Source organism: Artemia franciscana, chromosome 8 (genome assembly GCF_032884065.1).
Source record: "Artemia franciscana chromosome 8, ASM3288406v1, whole genome shotgun sequence".
Taxonomy (NCBI): Eukaryota; Metazoa; Arthropoda; class Branchiopoda; order Anostraca; family Artemiidae; genus Artemia; species Artemia franciscana.
In genome coordinates, this window is record NC_088870.1 from 39,494,224 (window position 1) to 39,520,464 (window position 26,241).

The following is a 26,241-nucleotide window of genomic DNA, read 5'->3' on the forward strand; positions in this document are numbered from 1 at the left end:
TGGAATCGCAACTGCGTAATTAGGGACAGAAGAGGTGGAAGCGGAATTGGATAACACCTTATTAAAAAACATCTGAAAAATGTCTCAGGAATGATTAGAGGTTCCGAAGGGTGCCATGTGTCATCCATAGCGTGGCATACAGTGGCATGAATCAATATGATGTATCACGTTGAGAATGACTTGTGAGTGCACGATCCAATGGATTTAAAACATATTTTTATCGAGAAAATACTTGAAAAAATGTCTTAGGTACGATATTGGGTACCAGAGGGTTTTGTGTGCCATCCCTAGTTTGCCACGGTGGCATGAATTGCCATGAGAGGTATCACATTTGGTATTGATCGCTAAAACACAAATCAATGGATTCAAAGCATATATCTATCGTGATAATATCTGAAAAATGCCATTGCAATGATGAACAGTGCCACAGGGCGCTGTGTGCCAGCCATAGTTTGCCATGGTAACTTATGATTTTCATTATAACCTCTCAGCGATAGCTGAATCTAAAGATGTGTCTCTTTTTCTTGCAGGTGTGTCTGATAGAGCAATAGAAACGATGCATTTTTATTAAGACCTCTCAGAAACAACTCAAAATTTGGCTGAAATTCACCTCTAAAAACAACCCTCCCCCCTCTAATTGATTGTTAGGAGTGGCCCAGCTACTTACTGTTACGGTGTCTCGAATATGCATAGTCTTGGCTCAATGAAACGTGGCATTTTCATTAAAACCTCTCAGAAATATCCGAATGCAAGGACCTGTCTCTTTTTTCTTGTAGTTGCGTGTAATAGAGCAGTAAACAAGTTCCATTTTAATTAATTCATGTCAGAAATATCTCTTAATATGGCTTAAATTTACCTCTAAAATATTGTGAAGTTGACATTTTTCTTATTATTACTAATATAAGTAATGAGACTTCTAAAGCGTAAATACTTACGGCCCATTCAAAATTTGTTTTTGCTAATATCGAAATTTAAAGTAATAGAATGTAACAGGCAGGAGCGTCTAATAGACAAAAAATCAATAGCATTGGGATGGTTGTCTGCTCTCATATGGAAAGGGTTAAAACATACGACCCATTTAAATATTCTTGAGAGCGGGACAGGAAATTCTCCGTGCGTGGAATGGTTATCCCGCGGAAAGTATTCCCTGAACAAAAAATACTACAAAGGGTTTCGTAAGCCCGCTGTTTAGCGCTCCATTCTGTTGAGGGGAATATTTTTCGAGTCCTAATGCGAAAAAAAATCTTTGGAATATAAAGGCTCCCTGTGAAAAAAACGTATGAAAGAAAATTAAATCTAAAAAACGCATTGAAAGAAAAATAAATCCCTGAAGGAAAGAATCTCTTAAAGTATTATGTACTGACCCACGTTTGCATCGTCATTACGTAACACTCCACGTGTGTGTCCTCCTCGGTTACAAGCGGATATCCCCCACGGGCCACTGAACACTAGCATTTCACGCAAGATTGCGTCATTCTTAGCATAAGTAAACATTCGTTCTTACATAACAACCAAAAAATGTTTTTTAACATCTTGAGAAACATGTCTTGAAACATCTTGAGGAAAAATGTCTTTAAAATGTCTTGAAATGTCTTGGAACGTCTTGCTAAAATGTCTTGAAGGAAAATGCCTTAAGAAACGTCTTGTGCTGTCTTTAAAAACATCTTGAAGAAAAATGCTATAAAACGTCTTAAAATGTCTTGAAACGTCTTGAAAAATACATTGTTGGTGAAATTGGCTGCTAGGGGCCCCAATGGAATTGGATACTAGGGCCCCGTTTGACTTGGTTGCTACAAACCCTACTGGAACTGACTGCTAGGGCCTACATTAGATGTAGCGCTCCCATTGGAATGGGTTGCTAGGGCCCCCCGTTGGAATTGGTTGTTAGGACCCCCTGTTGAATTGTTTACTACGGGCTCCGTTTGAATTAGCAGTTAGGATCCCTTTTGGAATTTTTTGCTATGGCCTCCAGTGGAAAAGGTTGCTAGGATCCCGGTGGAATTGCTTACTAAGGCCTTATGTCTTGAAGGTCCCCCACTAGCGGGCCTTGAAGGTTTTTTTGCCCCTCGCGGGTTTTTAAGTAATTAACATAACAGACACCTGTTTCTCTTTGAAAACAAGCCCTATTACGTAACAAGCACCTGCATCTTGCAGAAAATTAATGACAGTTGCGTCTTGAGGGAATCACCGGTAAACTTCTATGTCATCTTAAATCATTAATGGAAGAAAAGAGTATTTGCTATGGGCCCACTTAGACCTGAAGACTGGTCACTGCTCACAATTTGATTTAATTGACTAGTGGGATTCTGCGAAACAGACTTATGACATGCTTACCAAAATAGAAGAAAAGTTTGATAAGAATCACTGGCCCATCAGAAGTTTAATGTCTTTTAAGAGGATAAAAATAAAATAATAGTAACGAGCAATAGTAGTCATACTACTACTACTTTTACTACTACTAGCAACTCACTACAGCACCAAGACGCGTGAGACAAACGTGGCTACGGATGCTCCTCCTCAAATGGAAAATGCAGATCAAGAAGCAATTAATTGAAATATAAAAGCAAAACACACACATACTAAACATACCCTGTGGTAGCACATTGGATTGATGCTCTGCTTCGTAATACAGTGTCCAGGGATCGATACCCTTTGTGGCAAGTACGGGCTACAGGCTTGTTACTTATCCCTGTAAAAAAAGACCCATCTACTAAAATGCCGATTCCAACCTATGCACAGGTAATGGGCATGGACGACCTTAAACTTAATTAAATAAAAAAACAAGTTTTTTTTTTAACGGAAAGTAAGGAGCGTCATTAAAAGTTAAAACGAACAGAAATTACTTCGTATATGAAAGGGGCTGCTTCCTCATCAACGCCTCAATCTTTACGCTAAAGTTTGACTCTTTCTCTTAACTCTACTTTTTTAAAACATTAAAAAACTTTAGCGTAAAGAGCGGGGCGTTAATGAGGAAGCAGCCCCTTTCACATACGAAGTAATTTCTGTTCGTTTTTAAGTTTTAATGTCGCTTCTTACTTTCCGTTAAAATGACTTTTTTTAATTTAATTTCTGAACGTTTTTGAATCAATGCATGTTTCGATTTTGGCTCTCCGCAGATGAATAATTAAAACGAAATTTGCATATTTATTTTTTTTGGCTAAATGACTTTCTCATAGTTTTGATCGAATGACTTTTAGAAAAAAAGGAGCGGGGGAGGAGGCCTAGTTGCCCTCCGATTTTTGGTTACTTAAAAAGGCAACTAGAACTTTTAATTTTTTACGAATGTTTTTATTAGTAAAAGATATACGTATCTTACACATTAGCTTACGTAACGAACTTCTGTATTCTCATGTTTTTATTACGTATATGGGGAGGGGGGTTCACCCCCTCTTCAGTACCTCGCGTTTTAAACTAAAGCTTACATTTTGTCCCAATTTCTTAAGAATGACCCCCTGAATCACAAAAGCCTTAGAATAAATAGTTGAAATTACTAAAAATACTTTAGTGTAAAGAGCGGGGTATTAGGAGAGGTGAGCCCATAATATGCGTAATAATTTCTGTTCGTTTTAAGTCTTAATGCTTCTCCTTACTATCAGTTGAAAAAACTTTTTCATATTAATGTTTTCATTGTTTTTTTTAAATAATGCGAGAAAATCGCTCGCTTCATAAAAATTTTCTCACCCCATGACAAATTACTCTAAGGAAAGTTCCCCCAACATATCTCCCTCTTCTCAACCCTCCCCCCAACCTAAAAATCCCCCTGAAAACGTCTGTACACTTCCCAGTAACCATTACTATATGTAAACACAGGTCAAAGTTTGTAACTTTCAACCCCTCCCACGGGGACTGCGGGGGAGTAAGTCGTTCCCAAAGACATCGTCGTTAAGTTTTTCGACTATGGTGAATAAAATAGATATCTCAGAATTTTGATCCGGTGACTTTTGGGAAAAATGAGCGTGGGAGGGGGCCTATGTGCCCTCAAATTTTTTGGTCACTTAAAAAGCGCACTAGAACTTCCATTTTCGTTAGAATAAGCCCTCTCGCAAGATCCTAGGACCACTGGGTCGATACGATCACCCCTGGGAAAAAAACAACAAAATAAAAAACAAATAAACACGCATCCGTGATCTGCATTCTGGCACAAAATACGAAATTCCACATTTTTATAGATAGGAGCTTGAAACTTGTACAACAAGGTTCTCTTATACGCTGAATCTGATGGTGTGATTTTCGTTAAGATTGTACGACCTTTAGGGGGTATTTCTCCTTATTTTCGAAAACGAGGCAAATATTCTCAGGCTCGTAACTTTTGATGGGTAAAACTAATTTTGATGAAACTTAAATATTTCAAATCAGCATTAAAATGCGATTCTTTTGATGTAACTATTGGTATCAAAATTCCATTTTTTAGAGTTTCGGTTACTAATGAGCCAGGTTCGTTACCACGAACTGTTTGATTATCAGTTGAAACGTTCTGACAAAGCCGTTGCAATACCTTCACGTCTTTACTTGCAGCCAAAATTCAATGAAATCTGGAATAAAAACCACAAAAATTGCCATTTTGCGTAAGAATGCAGCTATTTTAACTTAGGGTTATAAAACTCAAAGTCATGAAACATAGTGGTTGACAACTATACCAAAAAAACGTGCGTGTATAGGAATGATTTTGCTTCGATTGCTTATTTGGGATAATGACCTACAATAAGAACTAATATGATAGTAAAGGCGATGAGGTACGTGCCCTTCTCTAACTTGTATTTAAATGACCTAATTAAAATAGCAGAGTAATAATGAAATTCAATATTTTATGTTCAACCACCTGTTACAAAACAATCATTTTCTAAGAAAAATTAGTCGAAGACCTCTATTTATGTTTGTTATTTAATTAAGGTGGTGTACCATCTCATTCCAGCAAACTATCGTTGTTTGTTTCCATAAATTCTGGCGCAGTTTTCCTCACGCAGAACAAATGCGAAAAAAAACCAGAACTGTTCATATCAAATTGGAAATTTTCAAATAAAATTATAAAATGGAAGCGCAAAAGGCAAAACGAGAAACAAAGCATTGGGTAGAAAACAATTTTTATTTTAGGTTCGGATTTAATTAAAAAAAAAGGAAATAACAAAACATAAAGTACACTGCTCTGTGACAAAACTCACGTTGAGACCCATAAACATAAAAGATTCTTCACTACTATTCAGTACGGCTCCTACTTCACTCTTCGACACAACCACGCGCCTCCTCATTATATATTTATATATACATATATATATATATATATATATATATATATATATATATATATATATATATATATATATATATATATATATATATATATATATATATATATATATATATATATATATGTATTTAATCTTAACCATAAGGCTCCATATTTGGAACCTAGGTTCCAAATATAGGGTTAACCATGATTGTTGTGCACATTTATCAACTGTCATGACGCAAGAACTTGCAGAAAGAAAACCGGATGAAATATAAAGAGAACAAAAAATGACACTTCACCGTGAAAACGAAGCTGTGCAGATCTAGGGTTACAAAACTAATGAAGCGTGGTGATTGTTGCCATTACAAAAAAAAAATAAGGTCGCGTGTGGGTGCATAATTTTCCTCGGATTTCATGTTTGAGGAAGATGACCTGTAATAAATAGTATCGTGATAGGAAATGTAATGAGGCGCGTGTCGTTTTTCTAATAAGCATTTTAAGGGAGTTAATTAAAAGGAGCAAAGTAAGAAGGAAATACAATTTCATATAATTCAGTAATTGTTTGAAAAACCCTTTTTTAGAAAAATTGGATGCAGAAATTTTGTTTTATATATAAATGTGTATTTTTTTTTTAGCATGAAAGTAGAGCATCTTGTTGCAGCAAAACAAAAATGTATAGAAGAAAGTCTAACACTTACGACTAAAAGATGTTAAATAAATAGAGGCAAATATTTGCGCCAGGGAGAAGATCCGGAATTGTCCCCGTAAAAGAATTTGGGTTAGTTACAAAGCATAAGAAGAAAATGAAATGAGATTTTATGAGATTTTCGAACTTCTAACTATTAGGGAAAAAATGGTCTGTTGAAAAATTAGATAGAAAAGTTTACTCTATATTTATTTAATTTATAGAAGTCTACCCTCTGTTCGGAACAAATTATGTACAGAAGCATTCTTGGCACTCATTAAAAATTATATTATCCGACAATCAGAGACAATTGCGTATTTAAGGGGTGTGTGTGAGCAGAATTTCTCTGGTTAAAGAGCGTGAAAGTTTTTTCGTATAATTTTCCATGTATATAATCACCCATGGAGAACTATAATTTATTTCCTGTGGAGCAGCAATGGTACTCATCTGTTATAGCGCTGACCACGCAAGTTATTCATCCATTGACTCATTGTAGAACCGGTTTCTTTTATTAGTTCCTTTCAGCTTAACGTGAGACAAGACAAAGAGAAGTGACAGATTAGATGGGAAATATATATTTTGGGCTATATGTTTGCGCACTATGGGTGTGGGGCGGGGGTAAAGTATTTGGACATTGTGATATAAGAAAATTATTCTTACTTCATCATATGCAGAACAATTGTACCTAGCACATTTTGCATGCAGACCCGCTACACTTTACCCCCACCCTCTAATGTGCAAATATATATCCCTAATTTGTTTCTGAAGTATTATATTTTTATCACACTAAGGTATATTTCAGTAGGATTAACCTAACTTTATTTCTCGTGTGGTCGGCACTACAACAGGCAAGTACCGAAGTAATATAAATAGAAAGACGTCATGGCTGACCAGGTAATTAGAATAGTGTAACTGCCATACCTCAATAACACTTTGGATCGATTTGAATAATAAAGGCTGCCTTGGAAAACCGAATTGAAGCTTAAAAGCTGTATTATGGGGCCGACTGAAACTTTAATCTTGACCGGAGGAGAGAGGAAAAAGGTAAATTAAAAGACAATAAATGCATTCATAGAATCAAAATAATATGCCTGAAATATGTGAGAAACCATTTGGGTAAATCAAATTGAAACTTGAGACAAGGGAACTTGAGACTTGGAACAATTTTGGGGAAGTGGCAGCGATACTTCAGATTTGTTTTTAGGGGGCAGAGAATGGATAATCAATTTGTTGCTTCGATTGACCTAAAAATCTTGACCTGGGAGATCAATTTAATCTTAGAATATATTCATGATGAAGTAGCGAGGCGAATCAGAAGATACTATCTGCACTCAGGTTATTAAAATAGCACCACTGTAATATATCTCAGTGGCATATGCCACTGAGTGGCATATGGATATATTTTAAATCTTCCTTGGTTGGAATTTATCAAGATTCAGCCCAACACAGACACTACTACCATGTATCACAAGTGGAATACTAGAGTCTAAAATAGGTTAATTAGGTTTTAACCAAATTCTGAGAAAGATGAATAAATTTTTTTAGAGTTAGAGACATAGTAAGTAAGGATTTAACAAGGTTCAGTCAGACACAGAAACTAGAGATATACCTTACAAGTGGTATACTAAAGTCTGAAATAGGTGAATCAGGTTCTGACCAAAGTCCGAGAGAAATGTTTTTCGGATTCTTTTTATAATTATAAACATATTAAGCAGGAATTTGTCAAGATTCAGTTAGACAAAGAAACTACTACAAACTCACAAGTGGTATGCTAGAGTCTGAAATAGGTGAATTACGTTTCTAGAAAAGTCTGACAGAGATGAATAAGATTCCTTTTAGAGTATTTTTGACATATAAAGGTGGAATTTATCAAGATTCAGTCAGTCACTACTACCAGCCGTAGTACTAACATACTAACTACTACCGGGTCGGAAGTCGTATACTAGAGTGTGAAATAGGTGAAATAGGTTTTTAACAAAGTCTGGTGGAAATGAATAAAATCCTTTTAAGAGTTTGAGAAACAGATAGGTGGAATTTTTCAAGATCCAGTCAGTTATAGGTACTACTACTAGGTCAAAAGTGGTTATAATAAAGTCTTAAATATGTGAACGAAGTTTTTACCAAAGTCTGAGAGAGATGAATGGGATTCCTTTCAGAGTTGGAACCATATGAAAAGGGAATTTATCAATATTTCCTCAGACACAGACACTTCTAAAGATCACGAGCGGTATGCTAGAGTTTGAAATAGGTGAAATTAGGTTTATAACCAAAGTCTAAGAGAAATGTGTCATATTCTTTTTAGAGTTGGAGACATATGAAGTGGGATTTTTTCAGGGTTTCATCAGTCACGAACACTAATATGGGCTCACAGGTGGTGTACTAGAGTCTGAAGTAGGTGAGTTTGGCTTTTACTAAAGTCTGAGAAATATGAATTGGATTCCTTTAAGAGTTACAGACATATGAAGTGGGAATTCATTAAGATTCAGTCAGGGAAATACACTACTACCAGCTCACAAGTCGTATGCTAGAGTCTGAGATAAGTGAATTAGGTTTTTACCAAATTCTGAGAGGGATGAATTGGGTTCAATTTAAAGCTACAGATATATGAAGTGGGAATTGATAAAGATTCAGTCAAGCGTAGACAGTAATACGAGCTCAAACGTGGTATAATAGTGTCTTAGGTAGGTGAATTAGGTTTTGACTAAAGTCTGGGAGAGATGAATCAGATTATTTTTAGAGATAGAGACATAAGAAGTGGGAATTTATCAAAATTCTTTCAAACACAGACAATACTACCATATCACAAGTGGAATATTAGAGTATGAAATAGGGGAATTAGGTTTTTACCAAAGTCTAAGAGAGATGAATCGAATTCTTTTTAGAGTTATGTACATGCGAAGGTGGAATTTATCAAGATTCAGTCAGTCATAGATACTACTACCAGGTCACAAGGGGTAAATTAGAGTCTAAAATAGCTGAATTGGGTTTTTACCAAAGTCCAGAAATGACTACGACTCTTTTTTGAGTTAGAGAATTATGAAGTGGGAATTTATCAGGATTCAGTCAGACACAAACACTACTACTAGCTCAAAAGTGGCATACCAGAATCGGAAATAGGTGAATTAGGCATTTACTAAAGTCTGAAAGATATGAATTGGATTCCTTTACGAGTTAGAGATTATAAAGTAAGAATTTATTCCGACTCAGTCAAACAAAGACACTACTACCAGCTCAAAAGTGGTAAACTAGAGTCTTCAATAAGGGAGTTAGGTTTTTACCAAAGTGTGAGAGAGATGAATTGGAAGCTTTTTAAAGTTAAAGACATATGAAGTGGGAATTGATTAGGATTCATTCAGACGCAGACACTAATACTAGCTCACAAGTAGTATAATAGTGTCTGAAAGAGGTGAATAGGTTTTGACAAAATCCTGGGAGGGATGAATCAGATTCTATTTAGAGATTGAGGTATAAGAAGTGGGAATTTATCAAGATTTTTTACACACGGACACTACCACCATATCACAAGTGGGATACTAGAATCTGAAATAGGGGAATTAGGTTCTTACCAAAGTCTGAGAGAGATGAATCGAATTCCTTATAGAATAAGAGTTATGTGGAGATGAAATTTATCTAGACTCAGTCAGTCACAGATACTACTACCAGGTCACATGTGGTATACTAGAGTCTGAAATCGGGGAATTAAGTTTTCACCAAAGGCTGAGAGAGGTGAATCGAATTCTTCTTAGAGTTAGAGGCATATGAAGCGAAAATTAATCAATATTCGGTCAAACAAAGGCACTACTACCAGATCACAAGTCATATACTAGAGTCTAAAATAGGTGAATTAGGTTTTTACCCAAGTCTAGGAGAGACGAATTGGACACTTTTTAACGTTAGAGACATATGAAGTGGCTATTGATAAGGCTTCCTTCAGACATAAACACTAATTCCAGCTTACATGTTGTATAATAGAGCCTGAAATAGGAGAATCAGGTTTTTAGTTAAATTCCGGGAGAGATGAATCGGATTCCTTTTGGAGTTAAAGACATATGAAGTGGGAATTTATCAAGATTCAGTCAGTCACAGATACTACTACTGGTCACAAGTGGTATACTAGAGTCTAAAATAGTTGAATAAGTTTTTTTTTTACCAAAGGCTGAGAGAGATAAATAGGATTCATTTTAGAGTTATAAGTGAATCGGTTTTTTTAGAGTTAGAGACATATTAAGTGGGAATTTTTTCAGGATTCAGTCAGACACAATCACTACCACTAGCTCACAAGTGGTGTACTAGAGTCTGAAATAGGTGAATTTGGTTTTTACAAAAGTAAGAGAGAGATGAATCGGATTCTTTTTACAGTTAGAGACATAATATGATGGAATTTATCAATATTCAGTAAAACAATGACACAACTACAAGATCACTAGTTGTATACTAGAGTTTAAAATAGTTGAATTAAGTTTTTACCAAAGTCTAAAAGAGTACAACCGAATTCTTTTTAGAGTTAGAGACATATGAAGTGGCAGTTTATCAAGATTCAGTCAAACACAGACACTAATACCAAGTCACAAGTGGTGTACCAGAGTCTGAAATATGTGAATTAGGTTTCTACCAAAGTCTGAGAGAGATGAATCAGATTCCTTTTAGAGTTAGAGACATATAGAGTGGGAATTTATCAAGACTCAGTCAGTAACAGATATTCTTTCCAGGTCATATGTGGTATGCTAGAGTCTGAAATAGTTGATTTAGGTTTTTACCAAAGCCTGAGAGATAAATAGGGTTCGTTTTAGAGTTGGAAACATACGAAGTGGGAATTTATCAAGTTTCAATCAGACACAGAAACTACTACCAGCTCACAAGTGGTATACTAGAATCTGAAATAGGTGAATTAGGTTTTTAACAAAGTCAGACAAACACGAACTGGATTCATTTTAGATTTTTGAGACATATGAAGTGGGAATTTATAAAGGTTCCTTCAGATACAAATACTACTGCTAGATCAAAAAGGGTACACTAGAGTCTGAAATAGGTGAATTTGGTCTTTATCAAAGGCCCTGAGGGATGATTCGGATTCTTTTTAGACTTTCAGACATATTAGACGGGCTTTTATTAAGATTTAGTCATACAAACAAACCACTACCAACTCAGAAGTGGTATGCTAGAATCTGAAATAGGTTAAGTTAGTTTCTATCAAACTGTGAGAAAGATGAGTCGGATTGCTTTTAGAGTTAGAGAAATAAGAAGTGGGAAATTACCAGTATTCACTCAGACACAGTGACTACTACCAGCTCACATGTGGTATACTAGAGTCTGAAACGGGTGAATTAGTTTTTCACCACCAAAGTCTGAGAGAGATTAATTGGATTCGTTTTAGAGTTAGAGACATAAAAAGTGGGAATTTTCGAGATTCAATCAGACACAGAAACTACTACTAGCTCACAAGTTGTGCACTAGAGTCTGAAAGATGTGAATCAGGTTTTTACCTAAGCCAGAGAGGGATGAATCGTATTCTTTTCAGTGTTAGATGCATATGATCTGGGCATTTATCAAGATTCATTCAGACAAAGAAACTAATAATAACTCAAAAACTAGGGTCTGAAAATAGGTGAACTGGGTTTTTACAATATTCTGAGAGAGATGAATTGGGTTTTTCTTAGAGTAAGAGACATACGGAGTGGGAATTTATCAAGATTCAGTCACATAAGGAAACTGTTACCAGCTCATGTTATGTACTAGAGTCTGAAATAGGTGAATTAGGTTTTTTACCAAAGTCTGAGAGAGTTGAATCGGATTCATTTTAGAGTTTGAGACATATGAAAAGGGAATTTATCAAGATTCCGTCAGACAGAGACAGTAATACCAGATCACAAGTGGTATATTAGAGTCTGAAATAGGTGAAGTAGGTTTTTACCAAAGTTTCAGAGAGATGAATTGAATTTTGAAGGCGGGGGGGGGAGGGACATCGTTCTTACGTTTACTTCAGTATTGGGAAAATTTCTAATGCCACCAGAGTAACCTGGTGGTACCCCAGAGGTCAGTGTAATTTTCACGTACCACACATTTTTACGTGTCCTGTGGGATGTATTTTTGTTTTGTAAGGATTTGTTTTGTTTCGTTATGTATTTTTTATTATGTAAGAAGAATTTGTGATTTTTTAGAATGTATTTTTGTCTCGCAAGAATTACTTCTTGTTTTGTCAGAAGTTTTTGCTTTGTAACAAGTATTTTTTATTTTGTAAGAAAAATCTCTGATTTTTAGGATGTATTTTGTAAGAACCGTTTTTGATTGCATAGAGTGTATTTTCGTTTTGTAAGAATTGTTTTTGATTCGTAAGAAGACTTTGTGATTTATTAGGATGTATTTTTATTTTGTAAGACTATTTTCTAGTTTAGTAAGAAGTATTTTGTATTTTGCAAGAATAACTTGTGATCTTTTAAAATGTATTTTGTTTTGTGGGAATAATTGTTTTTGTAAGAAGTATTTTGTATGATGTAAGGACAATTTTTTTTTTATTTTTAGGAACAATTTGCGATTGTTTAGGATGTATTTTTGTTTTGTAAGAAATGCTTTTTTTGCTTTGTAAGAAGACATTTTCGTTTTTTGACAAGTATATTGTATTTTGTAGGAACAATCTCTGAATTTTAGGATGTATTTTGTATTTTTTTTTAAAACCATTTGTGATCATTTACGATGTATATTTGTTTTATAAGAATTATTTTTACTTTGTAAGAAGAATTTGTTATTTCTTCGGATGTAATTTTTGTTTTGAAAGATTTATTTTATGTTTTGTAAAAACTATTTTTTATTTTGTAGGAAGAATTTGTGTTTTCTAGGATGCATTTTTGTTTTGCAAGAAATATTTTTTTCTTTTTAAGAACTAGTTATTGTTTTGTAACAAGTATTTTTTGCTTTGTAATAAGTATTTTGTATCTTGTAAGAAGAATATTTGATCTTTTCATATGTATTTTTGTTCTGTGATAATCTTTTGTTTCGTAAGAAGTTTGTATGATTTAAGAAGAATTTATGATTTATTAGGATGTGTTTTTGTTTTGCACGAATCATTTTTTGCTTTTTAAGAAGTATTTTTTGTTTTGTAACAAGTATTTTTTATTTTGTAGGAAGAATCTCTGATTTTTAGGATATATTTTTGTAAGATCTGTTACTGATGGTTCAGGATGTATTTCCGTTCTGTAAGAATTATTTTTGCTGCGTAAGAATATTTTTTGATTTCTTAGGATATATTTTTGTTTTGCAAAAATCAATTTTGTTTGATAAGAAGTATTTTGTATTTTATAAGAATAATCTGTAATCTTTTAGAATGTATTTTGTTTTGGAAGAACTGTTTTTTAAGAAGTATTTTTGTAAGAAAAATTTTTGTATTTTTTAGGGACAGTTGTGATATTTTAGGATATGTTTTTGGTTTTTAAAAATTATTTTGTATCTTGTAAGAAGAATATCTGATTTTTTAGGATGTATTTCTTGTTTTGTAATGATTGTTTTTATTTTACAAAAAGTATTTTGTATTTTGTAAGAATAATCCGTGAATTTTTATGATTTATTTTTTATTGTAAGAACTATTTTTTTTTAAGAAATATTTGTATTTTATTAGAATAATTTGTGATCTTTTAGGATGTATATTGTCTTTTGCAAGAACTGCCTGTGATTGTTTAGGATGTATTTTGGTTACGCAAGAATTATTTTCGCTTCGTAAGAAGAATTTGTTAAATCCTAGGATGTGTTTTGTTTTGTAAGAATTATTTATTGTTTTAACAAGTATTTGTATTTTTTAAGAAGAATTTGTGATCTTTTGGGATGTATTTTTGTTTTGTAAGAATTTTGTTTTCGTAAAAATCATTTTTTATGATGTAAGGAGAGTATGTTATTTCTTAGGATGTATTTTTTTTTAAATTATTATTTGCTTTGTAAGAAGTATTTTTCGTTTTTAACAAATATTTTGTATTTCTTATGAAAAATGCTGATTTTTTAGGATGTATTTTATATTTTGTTAGAACAACCTCCGATTTTCTTATGAAGCTTTGTATAGTTAGAACTATTTAGGATATATTTTTTTGTAAGAATTTCACTTTTGTAAGAAATATTTTTTTTTAACAAGGATTTCTGATTTCTTAGGATGTATATTCTGGTTTGTAAGAATTTTTTTGTTTGTAAGAAGTACCTTTTATTTTGTAAGAAGAATTTGCGATCTTTAAGGATATATTTTTGTTTTGTAAAAATTATGCTTTGTTTTGTAACAAGTATTTGTACTTTGTAATAAGAATTTATGATTTGATGTGTGCGATAGGGTTTCATAAGAGTGGTAAATTGTGCCACGTTGGCCTCAATCGGTAGGAATCATCAGAAGAAACGATAATGGGAATTTTTACATTAAGTTGAAAGCATCAATTCTGATGTAACCGAATAGTTTTGAGGAAAATACCCGACAAATGCATTGTGTGTGATAAAGCCTGCTAGAGCGTGCCACATGCTTGCCTTTCAGTGTCTCAGCCGGGGAATTACCATGGAAAATTTCAATCTAGCAATAAAATGGCAAGTTTTCACTGTTCAAATAAGAAAACAACTGTCATGTCTATTTTATAAAGTTATTTTTGTAGGAGAAGTTTGAAAAACACTTAGGCGTAATAATAAGTACCAGAGAGGGACTATTTGTTAGCTATTGATCACCATGGAGCTTGGAACGGAATTAGCAGAATCGGAATTGTGCAACGGGAGAGGGGGCAGAAGCGGGCAATCCGGAGCTGACGCAACCAGAGCTGGGTTTGGAGTTGAGATCGTAGGGAGCATATCGGGAGCTGGAATCGAATGAACTGGAGTGGAAGTCAGCAGAATCGATGGTCGAACGTTTCCAACAGGGGGTTAGAAGCGTTGGAAGTGGGATTATTTATCACCTTATTAAAAAATATATATTTAGAAATGTGTTAGGAGTGATGAGGGGTTGCCAGAGGGTACCAGAATGTCAGTAATAGTGTTGCACTTGGTGTGAATTGACATGGTGTATTACAGATGGTTAGGTTGCGAAAACATAAAACATGGATTATGAATTTTGACAAGAAAATGTCTGGCAAATGTCTTAGGAATGAGAAGGTGGTGGTAGAGGATGCCAGTGGGTCAGTCATAGTGTGGCACAGGTTAGGAATTTTCAAAAAACAATATCAACAAAAACAAACAAAATATACTTTTCGGAGTGCTCAAACGTCATAAAGAGCTTAAATGATGTGTATGGGTGCTAAAGGGTGCCAAAAATGGCGGCATGGTTTATCACAGAAGTTTGGCTTGTGAAAAACATGAATCAATGAATTTAAATCATGTTTTCATCATGAAAAAATCAGGAAAATGTCTTGGGAATAATAATATATATCATTGGGATGCCTTGAGGTAGCTGCATATTGCCACGGTGGTGTGAATTACTTCTACTAATGTGTTCTACATCTTAAAGTTGAGGTGGGAGGTGTTAAATGACTTTATCGGCGGCGACTGAAATATAACATCCAGTCAATGAAACGAGGGATTTTCATTAATACCCCGCAGAAATAAATCTAAATAAGGTTTAAATTTATCTTTAATAGCAACCCTCCTCCTCTGTAATTGCTTTCTAGGGTGGGCTAGCAACATATTGTCACGGTGGTGTGAATTGTTTGGACTAACATTTTCTAGAGTTTGGAGTTAAGCTGAGAGGTGTTAAAAGAATTTTTTTTCGACATTGGGGGGCTGAAATTTAACGCTTAGTAGAAAAACGATGTATTTTCATTAAAAGTCCTCAAAAACATCTTAATGTGACTTAAATTTACCTCTGTCAAGAGGTATGCGAAATTTGAAGGTAAAATATTATTCAGTTTGGATTTTGAATGGAAGATATTATTCAATGTGAAATTTGAAGGGAAGATATTACTCAAATGTGCGCTTGTCAACCGGGTATGCATAGTATTGGCCCAAAGAGACTAGGTTTTTTCATTAAAAGTCCACAAAAGTCTTAATGTGACTTAAATTTACTCCTAACGAGGTTATGTGAAATTTGAAGAGAAAATATTATTCAAGTATGCGCTTGTCAGCCGGGGTGCGTAGTATTCGCTCAAAGAAACGCTGCATGTCATTAAAAGCTCACAGCAGTAACTCTTAATAGGGCCCAAAATTGCCTCTAATGAAATTTTTGAAGAGCAAATATTATTCAAACGTATGCTTGTCAACCAAGGGTACATAGTCTTGGATCAAAGTAACGCAGCATTTTTAATTAAAAGCTCTCAAAAATAGACCTTAATAGGGCTTAAATTTACCTCTAACGAGATTATGTAAAATTTGCAGAGAAAACATTATTTAAATGGGCTCGTATCAGCCGGGGGTGCACAGTCTATTCTCAAAGAAACGCGGCATGTTCATTAAAAAATTTCAGAAAAACTCTTAATAGGGCTCAAAATTATCACTAACAAGATTTTTGAAGAGAAAATATTATTCATATGTACGCTTGTCAACAAGGGGGTGCATAGACTTGGCTCAAAGAAACGAGGTATTTTCATTAAAAGCCCTCAAAAATATCGTAATGTGGCTTAAGATTTACCTCTAACGAGATTATGTGAAATTTGAAGAGAAAATATTATTCAAATGTGCACTTGTCAACCGGGGTGCATAGTCTTGGCTCATGGAAACGCGGTATTTTCATTAAAAGCTCTCAGAAATAGCTCTTAATAGGGCTTAAATTTACCTCTAATATCAACCGTCCTCTCTGGAACTGGTTGCTAGGACCCCCACCTTTCTTTAATTCATGGTTCTTTTCGTTTATGTTTTATCCTACGTCAGTTTTTTTTTCACGATTTGTTATTTCCGTTGTTGAGTTTTAACTGCTTTCTACTTTTTCTGTGTTTTATGTAATACTTTGTAATTTTTTTTTATTAATCAAATTTGTATGTACAAAAGTTTGTATCCTTTAGAATTATTGATCCAGGATAAAACTTCAATACATTTCACTAATTCAATTTAAGCATTTTGTAGCCTATGCATATAGGTATGCTCTTTTAAGAATGCCATAAATATAAGTGTAAAATTCCGTGTAGTAAAGAGGAAAAGGAAAAACTTTTGGTTATGTATGAAGGTGTAGCATATTCTAGCCATAATGGTACTTTCACTTTCATTTCATCTCTGATAGCAATATTATCTGATAACACTCTTTAAAGCATTACTTAACATGCGGGTTAAAGTGTCCCTTAGATGACAATTTTTTTTGCAGTTTCAAAATGCATACCCTTTATATTTTTTTACTAATGCTATAAGATACTCCAACTAAAAATTTTGTCTTTTTATCATTATTGCAACCAGTGCGGACCGAGCTTCAAAGTTTAGTATAAAATTTTATTTTGTTCTAATATTCCGGTCTGCTGTAAAATCACTATAAATGCTATAAAATAAGTAAATAAAAGTAAAAATTCAATTAGATGAACATTAATGTTTAATTAAAAACATAAATTAAAAACAATGAGTCAGGGTAACTTCTTTTTAAAGTAGTTTTTTTTTTTTACTGTCCGGATACAAAATGATTGGCTCAAATGTGCATCAAAGTACTTAGAATAATGTTAAATGTTTTATTTGTTTTTTTCTTAAAGTTATGCTTACTAACAAACAATAATTTAAAGCATTTTAAATACAGAATAATTTCAATCTCTCCCCCCCCCCCAAAGACACAAATTATAATAACCGTAAATAATGAGTATATAGTAGGTGACTAAACTTCCAATGACTTTGTGATACTTCAAAACTTAATAAATAAATAGCTTTATGTATTACTATTACAGATAAAAGATTATGCATAAATAATCAGATTATTTTTATAGTATATATATTTATTATAAGTAACGAATTCATTTATGGAAGATTAGCGTACATAGATCTTTTTGAAAATATTCATTCAATACAACAATTTCTTTCCAGCATCAGTTTGTCATTGGAGAAGTTTGTGGATACTTTTGGATTACTGGTTGGGATTTTCATATAGCTCTGCTTTTGGTTGCATTTCATTTGGACTCATTGGATTGACTTCATTAAAATGTCTTCGAAATAGTGTCTTTTCTCCATTATACGTGGCAAGAGATTTCAAAGAAGGAATATTTGTGTTTCATACGATGTTCGACATTCACGTATGATAATGTTCCGATGCTTGAATTCAGACAAGATGAATAATTCATATTTAAACTGTAAAGGATAGTAAAAAATAAATTTTATTGTTTGAGTTGGTTAAGTGGAAGCTTATCTTAGAAATCAGAAAAAATCAGGAACTCAATTTTAACTGAAGAAGGCCCCCTTATGCAGGCCATCCAATAAAAAAGAAACTCCGGTTAAAAATCAGCAGATTACTATTTCTAAGACATGCTGCATCAAACAGCTTAAAAAGATGTAGCTTTCCTTTAAAGATGTAGATGTGATTGAGAATCTACAGATTGTTAATTTTAGAATTTTCGAGAACTAGAAGTATTTTCAAATTTAACTTATTAGTTTCAGTTATTTGTTTTCAAGATCTAACATGGCATCTCTGAATAAAATATGGTACCGTCCTAAAAACTTCAAAACTTTGAAACAAACAAAAGAAAAATCTTAGAAACCCGTGACTGTTTGGTATGAATGTTCTTAATATGGTTCAAGGAGGCACAAAAAAAGGCTTTTGTTTTGATGCCCTTGGTGCTATAGATGTTTATTATATGCAATTTTTTGGTATGAATGTTCTTAATACGGGTCAAGGAGTCAAAAAAGACTTTTGTTTTAATGCCTTGGTGCAATAAATTTTTATTTTACGTGATTTTTGGTATGATTGTTCTCAATATGGGCCAAGAAGGCAAAAAGGGCTTTTGTTTTGATGCCCTTCGTGCTGAGAGTTTTGTTATACTTCAAATAATGATCAGTCTGTTGGAAAAATGTTTATAGTGTCTGTGATGTCTCAAGAAAATGCTAAGGGGTATTAAGTTGAAACTTTCAAAGAAAGTTGAGTGAGATAATGGACTATATGAAAAGACACTCCGTGTATCCACACAGAGGTTTGTCAAAATGTTGTATCAAAATGGGATGGTTGTCTCAATAGTGCATCCTAAATATCACAAGAATGGCTAAGGATATCAAGTTAAAACTTTCATGAAATGTTAAAGGGAGGGGGGGGGGGTTAAACTAATCAAAAGCAATTGTTTGCATCCAGGTTGTCAAAAAGGCGTATCTGCAATATTAGGGGTATGACTAAGGATTTAAGTTCAAACTTTCAGGGAATATCGAGCTAAATATAAAGACACCATGTACATCCAAGAGTATTAAGTTGAAACTTTCATGTAATATTGATAGGGTGTTAAACTTAATCGAAAGACATTAAGGTATACGCATCAAGGTTGCCAACATGACGTAAATGCTGTATCTCAGGAATAGCTAAGAGTGTTAAAGTTTAAGCTTTAGCGAATATCGGGGAGATGTTTAATTAAATCAAATGACAATATGCGCGCCCAGCTTTTCAAAATAGTATATCTGCAACATCTCAGGAATGGGTGAGTGTATTAATTTAAGAATTTCAGGGAATACTGAGAGGGATATTGAAGTAAATTAAATGAAGCTGTGCGACTCTAGGCTTTAAAAGAGCAGGCGTACGATATCTCAGGAATTGCTAAGGGCATTAATTTGAAACTTTTAGGGAAGCTTGAGAGGGATGTTGAACTAAATCAAAGGTCAATATGTTTCTTTGCATAGTGTCTTATATTTGGAATCAGCATAAAAGTCAATTCTTTTCTTATGTCTATTGCTTCCAAATTCAGTTTTTAAGAGTTTCGGTTGCTATGGGTCCAAGCCGCTTTCTACTTACAGTTTGTTACCACGAACTGTTTGACTGAATCTAGAGTAAACAGTCGTTTACCGGACAAATTTATTTCGGTACTTGGAAAAAAAAACAGCCAAACAACGTAAATGAAACTCAGATGAATAGAACTGTTGGGAAATTATTACTTACCCTATTAAATTTAATTTCTAATTGGCTTAAATTGCAGGCTCGAAATGATTTGAAAGTTTGCTTCTGCGATGCTATTTTCGGGATAGTTATTGTTGGATATCTTATTGTATTTCTTTGGAGGGGAACATTCTGCTTGTTAGATGTCGCACTTTTGCCAGAAAACTTAGAAGTGTCAGCTCGCTTTTCAGTGGTAAGTAGAACATACTAGATCAAATACGTTTTCAGAACAGAATAGACTTCAAACAACATTATCTGAGAAAGAAGAAGTGCTGAGGATGAAGCTTTCAAAACATGAAAAAAGAAATGATTTAGTGTCTTATAGATAAACCTGCATTGAGCTTATCTTTTTTCACCACATAAAACCCTGATATGCACCAAGTATAAAATCAGATCATCAGTCTTAAGGAGGTGGTTGGTTCTTCAAACAAAGAAGAAGAAGCAACTATGTTTCATGTACTAAAATGTACAAATATGCGAACTTCATGCTAAAAAAGTGTAGAAAAATATATTAATTCTACGCTAAAATGCAAAATTCATTTTACGCGGACTTGAAATTACTGTATTATGCAGAGGCTTTAACGCTGCCGGACAGATGTAATTTTTACTTGGCAAAACAAAACACTTACTTCATGTAAGACTAGCCAAAGATTCCTTCAGGCGACAATGGAATAAAACCCTAGAATGTATTTTTTTGCGAGAACGGGCGGGAAAACACTTTTCCTCTTCTCCCAAAAACAAAATTATAAATTTGTATTGTATAATCTCACATGATTGGGTGAGTGTTCCATCTGCTTACCAATTATGCAAAGTAAGATATATTTCATCCTTGGTGTAGCTATTCCATTACACACTCCATGGGTGCCCTTTTGCATCCCTCCGGATTCTTCGTTTCCCATTTCTAAGACGGTTAAATCTGCTTACCATTTATGCAAAGTAAGATAGGTTTAGTCCTTGGTGTAGCTATTCTATTGCACTCTCCATGGTTGCCCTAATACATCCCTCCAGATTTTTTGTTTCCCATTTCTAAGACGATTAAATCTGCTTACCATTTACGCAAAGTAAGATATGTTCCATCCTTGGTGTAGCTATTCCATTGCACTCTCCATGGGTGCCATTTTACATCCCTCTGGATATTTGTTTCCCATTTCTAAGACCATTAAATACTGAAAATAGATGATTTTTTTTCGTTTCATACACCCTTGATTTTTCTTTTTTTTTCCCCGAAATTTATATGTATCTATATATATAAAAATAAGTTGTCTGTCTGTCTGTGGATCAGGTGACGTCAGGTTTCTGTGTCGACTGACGTCATGAAGTTAGTTGTCGTCATTTTTGCTATGACAGTGACGTCATTAAAGATATTTAAGACATATATGTTCACGTAGAAATCTATTAATGTTTAAGTTTAAAATGACTGATGAACTTACAATGGCAAAAGCCGATGAAGATGCTCAAAGAGTCTATGCCAAAAAACTTGCTGCTGATAGAGAAAGTCAGAAAAGAAAGCATGCCGAGGAATCAAAAGAACAGCAAGGAAACAGGCTTGAGGCTAAAGAACGCAAAACCGCGCAGTTAGATGCAGATCCACCTGGACAGCGAGAGTCAAAACATATCAAAACTGAAAATGATAGCGATGATGATTGGGTTTGGGATTTTGACTTGGATAAGGTCATCAATGCCTACCATATTTTAGTTAAAAAAACAAAGGTTCGGCGATATGTATTTCATAGTGAATTTGAAAAATAAAGAAGAAAAAGAAAACTGAAAAAAGAAAAAATGTAAAAAACTAAAAAATACTAAAAATAAAAAACACTCAAAGAGAAATTACAGACCGGGACACAAATGACGACCGGGACAGAGGGAATATAAATAACGACCGGGACACTCAAAGAGAAATTACAGACTGGGATACCGGGACACAAATGACGACCGGGACACAGGGAATATAAATGACGACCAGGACACAGGTATTTAAGAATATCGTTCAAAGACAAATTTTTAATTGTAAGAAGACCGTTGAAAGAGAAATTTCTAATTGTAAAATGACTGAAGAACCTACAATGGCAACACCCGAGGAAGCTACTCAAAACGAATGTATTCAAGCCGAAGTAGCTGAGTTGGTAAAGCGTTATGTTTCAGGTTCTAGGTCCGAGAGGTTCTAGGTTTGAACCTTGGCTTTAGCATTAATACAAAAGAAGAAAAAAACTAAAAAAGGTAAAAACTACAAAAAAACTAAAAAGAAAATATATATATATATATATATTTTTATATATATATATATATATATATATCTATATACATAAAAATAAGTTGTCTGTCTGTGGATCTGTTAGGTGACATCATGTTTCTGTGTCGACTGACGTCATGTTTTCGACTGACGAAATTACAGACCGGGACATCGGGACACAAATGACGACCGGGACACCGGCACATAGGGAATATAAATGACGACCGGGACACAAGGAATGTTCGATTAGCAATCACCATCAACAAAGCACCGGGACACAAATTAAAGGTAAAAAACTAAAACCTAAAAAAAGACCAATTTAAAAACGAATGTATATACAGACCGGGACACAAATGACGACAGGGACACCGGGACATGACGACCGGGACACAGGGACACAACTACAACAGGGACTCCGGGGGGCTCAGGGGGATATATAAATGACGATGGCGACACAGGGAATCGTCGATTAGCAATCACCATCAACAAAGCTCAAGGGCAATCATTAGAATCATGAGGTATAGGTCTGAATACGGATTGTTTTCCCATGGACCATTATATGTTGCATGTTCAAGAGTCGTTAAACCTGACATTCTATTTATATGCACAGACAATGGGACAGCAAAGAATGTTGTATATTCGCAAGTTTTACGTAGTTAAAAACATATATATATATATATATATATATATGTATATATATATATATACTAGCTGTTGGGGTGGCGCTTCGCGCCACCCCAACACCTAGTTGGTGGGGGCGCTTCGCGCCCCCTCTCAAGCCCCCCCGCGCGCGTTTGTCGTTACGCGCCATATTAGTTACGCGCCATTGTAGTTGTGTCCCTATGTCCCACCTGTGAATATAGATATATATATATATATATATATATATATATATATATATATATATATATATATATATATATATATATATATATATATATATATATATATATATATATATATATATATATATGTTTTTAACTACGTAAAACTTGCGAATATACAACATTCTTTGCTGTCCCATTGTCTGTGCATATAAATAGATTGTCAGGTTTACCGACTCTTGAACATGCAACATATAATGGTCCATGGGAAAACAATCCGTATTCAGATCTATACCTCATGATTCTAATGATTGCCCTTGAGCTTTGTTGATGGTGATTGCTAATCGACCATTCCCTGAGTCGCCATCGTCATTTATATATCCCCCTGTGCACCCCGGCGTCCCCTTTGTAGTTATGTCCCTGTGTCCCGGTCGTCATTTATATTCCCTGTGTCCCGGTCGTCATTTGTGTCCCGGTGTTCCAGTCTGTGATTTCTCTTTGAGTGTCCCGGGCGTCATTTATATTCCTTGTGTCCCGGTGTCCCGGTCGTCATTTATATCCCCCTGTGCCCCCCGGCGTCCCCATTGTAGTTGTGTCCCTGTGTCCCGGTCGTCATTTATATTCCCTGTGTCCCGGTCGTCATTTGTATCCCGGTGTCCCGGTCTGTATATACATTCGTTTTTTAGTTTTGTTTTTCTCCTTTATTTTTTCCTTTTTTCTTTTTTTTCTTTTTTAGTTTATTTAGATTTTTAGATTTTTTAGTTTTTTTTATTAGTTTTTAGTTTTTTTTGTAGTTTTTACCATTTTTTTAGTTTTTTTAGTTTTTTTTTTACTTATGTCCTGGTCGTCATTTATACTCCCTGTGTCCCGGTCGTCATTTGTGTCTCGGTGCTTTGTTGATTGCTAATTTATATTATATTTATATTTATATTTTTTATATTTATTAATATTTTTTTAGTTTTCTTTTTCTCTTATTTTTCAGTTTTTTCCTTTTTTTTAGTTTTTTCTTTTTTAGTTTTTAGTTTTTTTTTTGTTTTTTACCTTTTTTTAGTTTTTTTAGTTTTTTTAGTTTTTTAGCTTTTTTAGTTTTTTTATTAGCTTTTAGTTTTTTTTAGTTTTTGCTTTTTTTTAGTTTTTTCAGTTTTTTTAGTTTTTAGTTTTTTACCTTTTTTTAGTTTTTTTTAGTTTTTTAGCTTTTTTAGTTTTTTTTCTTTTTAGTTTTTTTTGTAGTTTTTACCTTTTTTAGTTTTTTTTCTTCTTTTGTATTAGTGTGAAATAATTCAGACGTCATATGCGGACAAACACGACGTCATTCGACAGACAGACAGACAGACATAACCCACAAACAACTTATTTTTATATATATTTATTCATATTTTTTTAGTTTTCTTTTTCTCTTTTATTTTTCAGTTTTTTCCTTTTTTTTAGTTTTTTTCTTTTTTAGTTTTTAGTTTTTTTTAGTTTTTTACCTTTTTTTAGTTTTTTTTAGTTTTTTTAGTTTTTTAGCTTTTTTAGTTTTTTTATTAGTTTTTATTTTTTTTGTAGTTTTTGCCTTTTTTTATTTTTTTCAGTTTTTTTAGTTATTAGATTTTTACCTTTTTTTAGTTTTTTTTAGTTTTTTAGCTTTTTTAGTTTTTTTTTCTTTTTAGTTTTTTTTTGTAGTTTTTACCTTTTTTAGTTTTTTTCTTCTTTTGTATTAGTGTGAAATAATTCAGACGTCATATGCGAACAAACATGACGTCACCTGATCCACAGATCCACAGATCCACACACAGACAACTTATTTTTATATATATAGATATATATATATATATATATATATATATATATATATATATATATATATATATATATATATATATATATATATATATATATATATATATAAATATACCTATATTCACAGGTGGGACATAGGGACACAACTACAATGGCACGTAACTAATATGGCGCGTAACGACTTACGCGCGCGGGGGTGCTTGGGGGGGCGCGAAGCGCCCCCACCAACTAGGTGTTGGAGTGGCGCGAAGCGCCACCCCAGCAGCTAGTATATACATAAAAAAAAAGATATTTGTTCTTCCCATATGGAAGGATTTTCAATTTCTTCAAGCAAACCGTAATGATTTACAGTTAATCTTAAATCTATAACAGTGCAATTTGCCTATATTAGGCAAACATAACTTTACCACATTAGGGCAACTTTTTTGCCTAATCAAGCTGCTAAGATCTTGCAAATTTTAACATGTTTTCTTGTTTTTTTAAACAAATCTGAAGACTCTGATCTTACTTCTTAGTCCTTTACTTCAAAAAATGAGCATTCGTTCTTTCCGATCAGTGATCTAAGAACTTATATAAAAATATCATAAGAAATCCTCTGTTCAATATCTTATTGGGCAGAAATGTTTCTAATTTAAGTCCATTATTGCATATTTTCAGTTTTTCAATTATTTAAGTGTATTTTCATTTAATCAAAGTCTTTTTTCCGAATACCTAAGGAATAATTTGAGTGACTGAAACAATTTGACTATTGACAACTAAAAGATTTCCAAATTCAATTAAAACTAATTTTTACGAAAATTAATCGCTCTGTCTTCTTTGGTTTTAGCTATTGATTTAAGAGTCATTAAAGAGGCTCTTAACTAGCCATTAAAAAGCTCTCTTTTAGCTATTTCAGGTATAATTTGAAGTGGAAGCTATGATTTTGACCTATTTTTATTAAACCACATGTGTATCAACCCTCATCAAGCTTTTGGCCGGCCCAAGATATCAGGGATCAGAAAGTGCCTAATTTTATAAGGATCAAATATTACCTGATGCATCAATAGCCTGAAATGAATCAATATTGGCAAATACTTTCTCTCTATTGCTTAATAAGGAGAAACCTAGGTTTCGAAATCAGGGGGGTGACAACTGGGAGGCATGGGAGAAGAGAATTTTCCCTTTAGATTCTTTGCCCCTCCCCCTCGATTTTGAAAACCACATTTTTTGGTAGGTTCATTGAGAAATGTCTTTTGTTGATATATTCATAGAAAAAAAACGGCAAAATTCTCTCCTAAATTTTGAAAATACAATTTCGCCTCCCCGAAATTTTGTAGATTGGTATCACGGCTAAAATAAAGAAAAAATTTACTGAGGAAATCGGGGCTATGATAATAAAGGATAGAAAAATACAAAAGGAAAAGAGTAGAACGCAAAAAACTTACAAAGATGACTTAGGCTATGCGAACGAATAGACAAATACAAGAGGGAAAGGGTAAAACACACATAATAATAACTGACAAAAAGAAAATTACAAAATTT

General features: G+C 33.7%; 1 protein-coding gene and 1 long non-coding RNA gene across 2 annotated transcripts in view; one reads left to right on the forward strand and one right to left on the reverse strand.

The window, feature by feature from the left end:
- The window catches only part of LOC136030411 (uncharacterized), a 53,544-nt gene that overhangs the window by 11,176 nt on the left and 16,127 nt on the right, over positions 1 to 26,241 (forward strand). The window contains exons 2-3 of the mRNA XM_065709372.1: positions 17,847 to 18,052; positions 19,928 to 20,080. Of these exons, the coding sequence (XP_065565444.1) occupies positions 17,847 to 18,052; positions 19,928 to 20,080 (359 nt within the window). The remainder of the gene's footprint in view (positions 1 to 17,846; positions 18,053 to 19,927; positions 20,081 to 26,241) is intronic.
- Positions 23,105 to 24,764, reverse strand: LOC136030409 (uncharacterized). Its single transcript, XR_010618274.1, has 2 exons — positions 24,611 to 24,764; positions 23,105 to 24,178 (listed from the first exon to the last, which is right to left on the reverse strand). It is a non-coding gene; the product is annotated as an uncharacterized LOC136030409 (long non-coding RNA).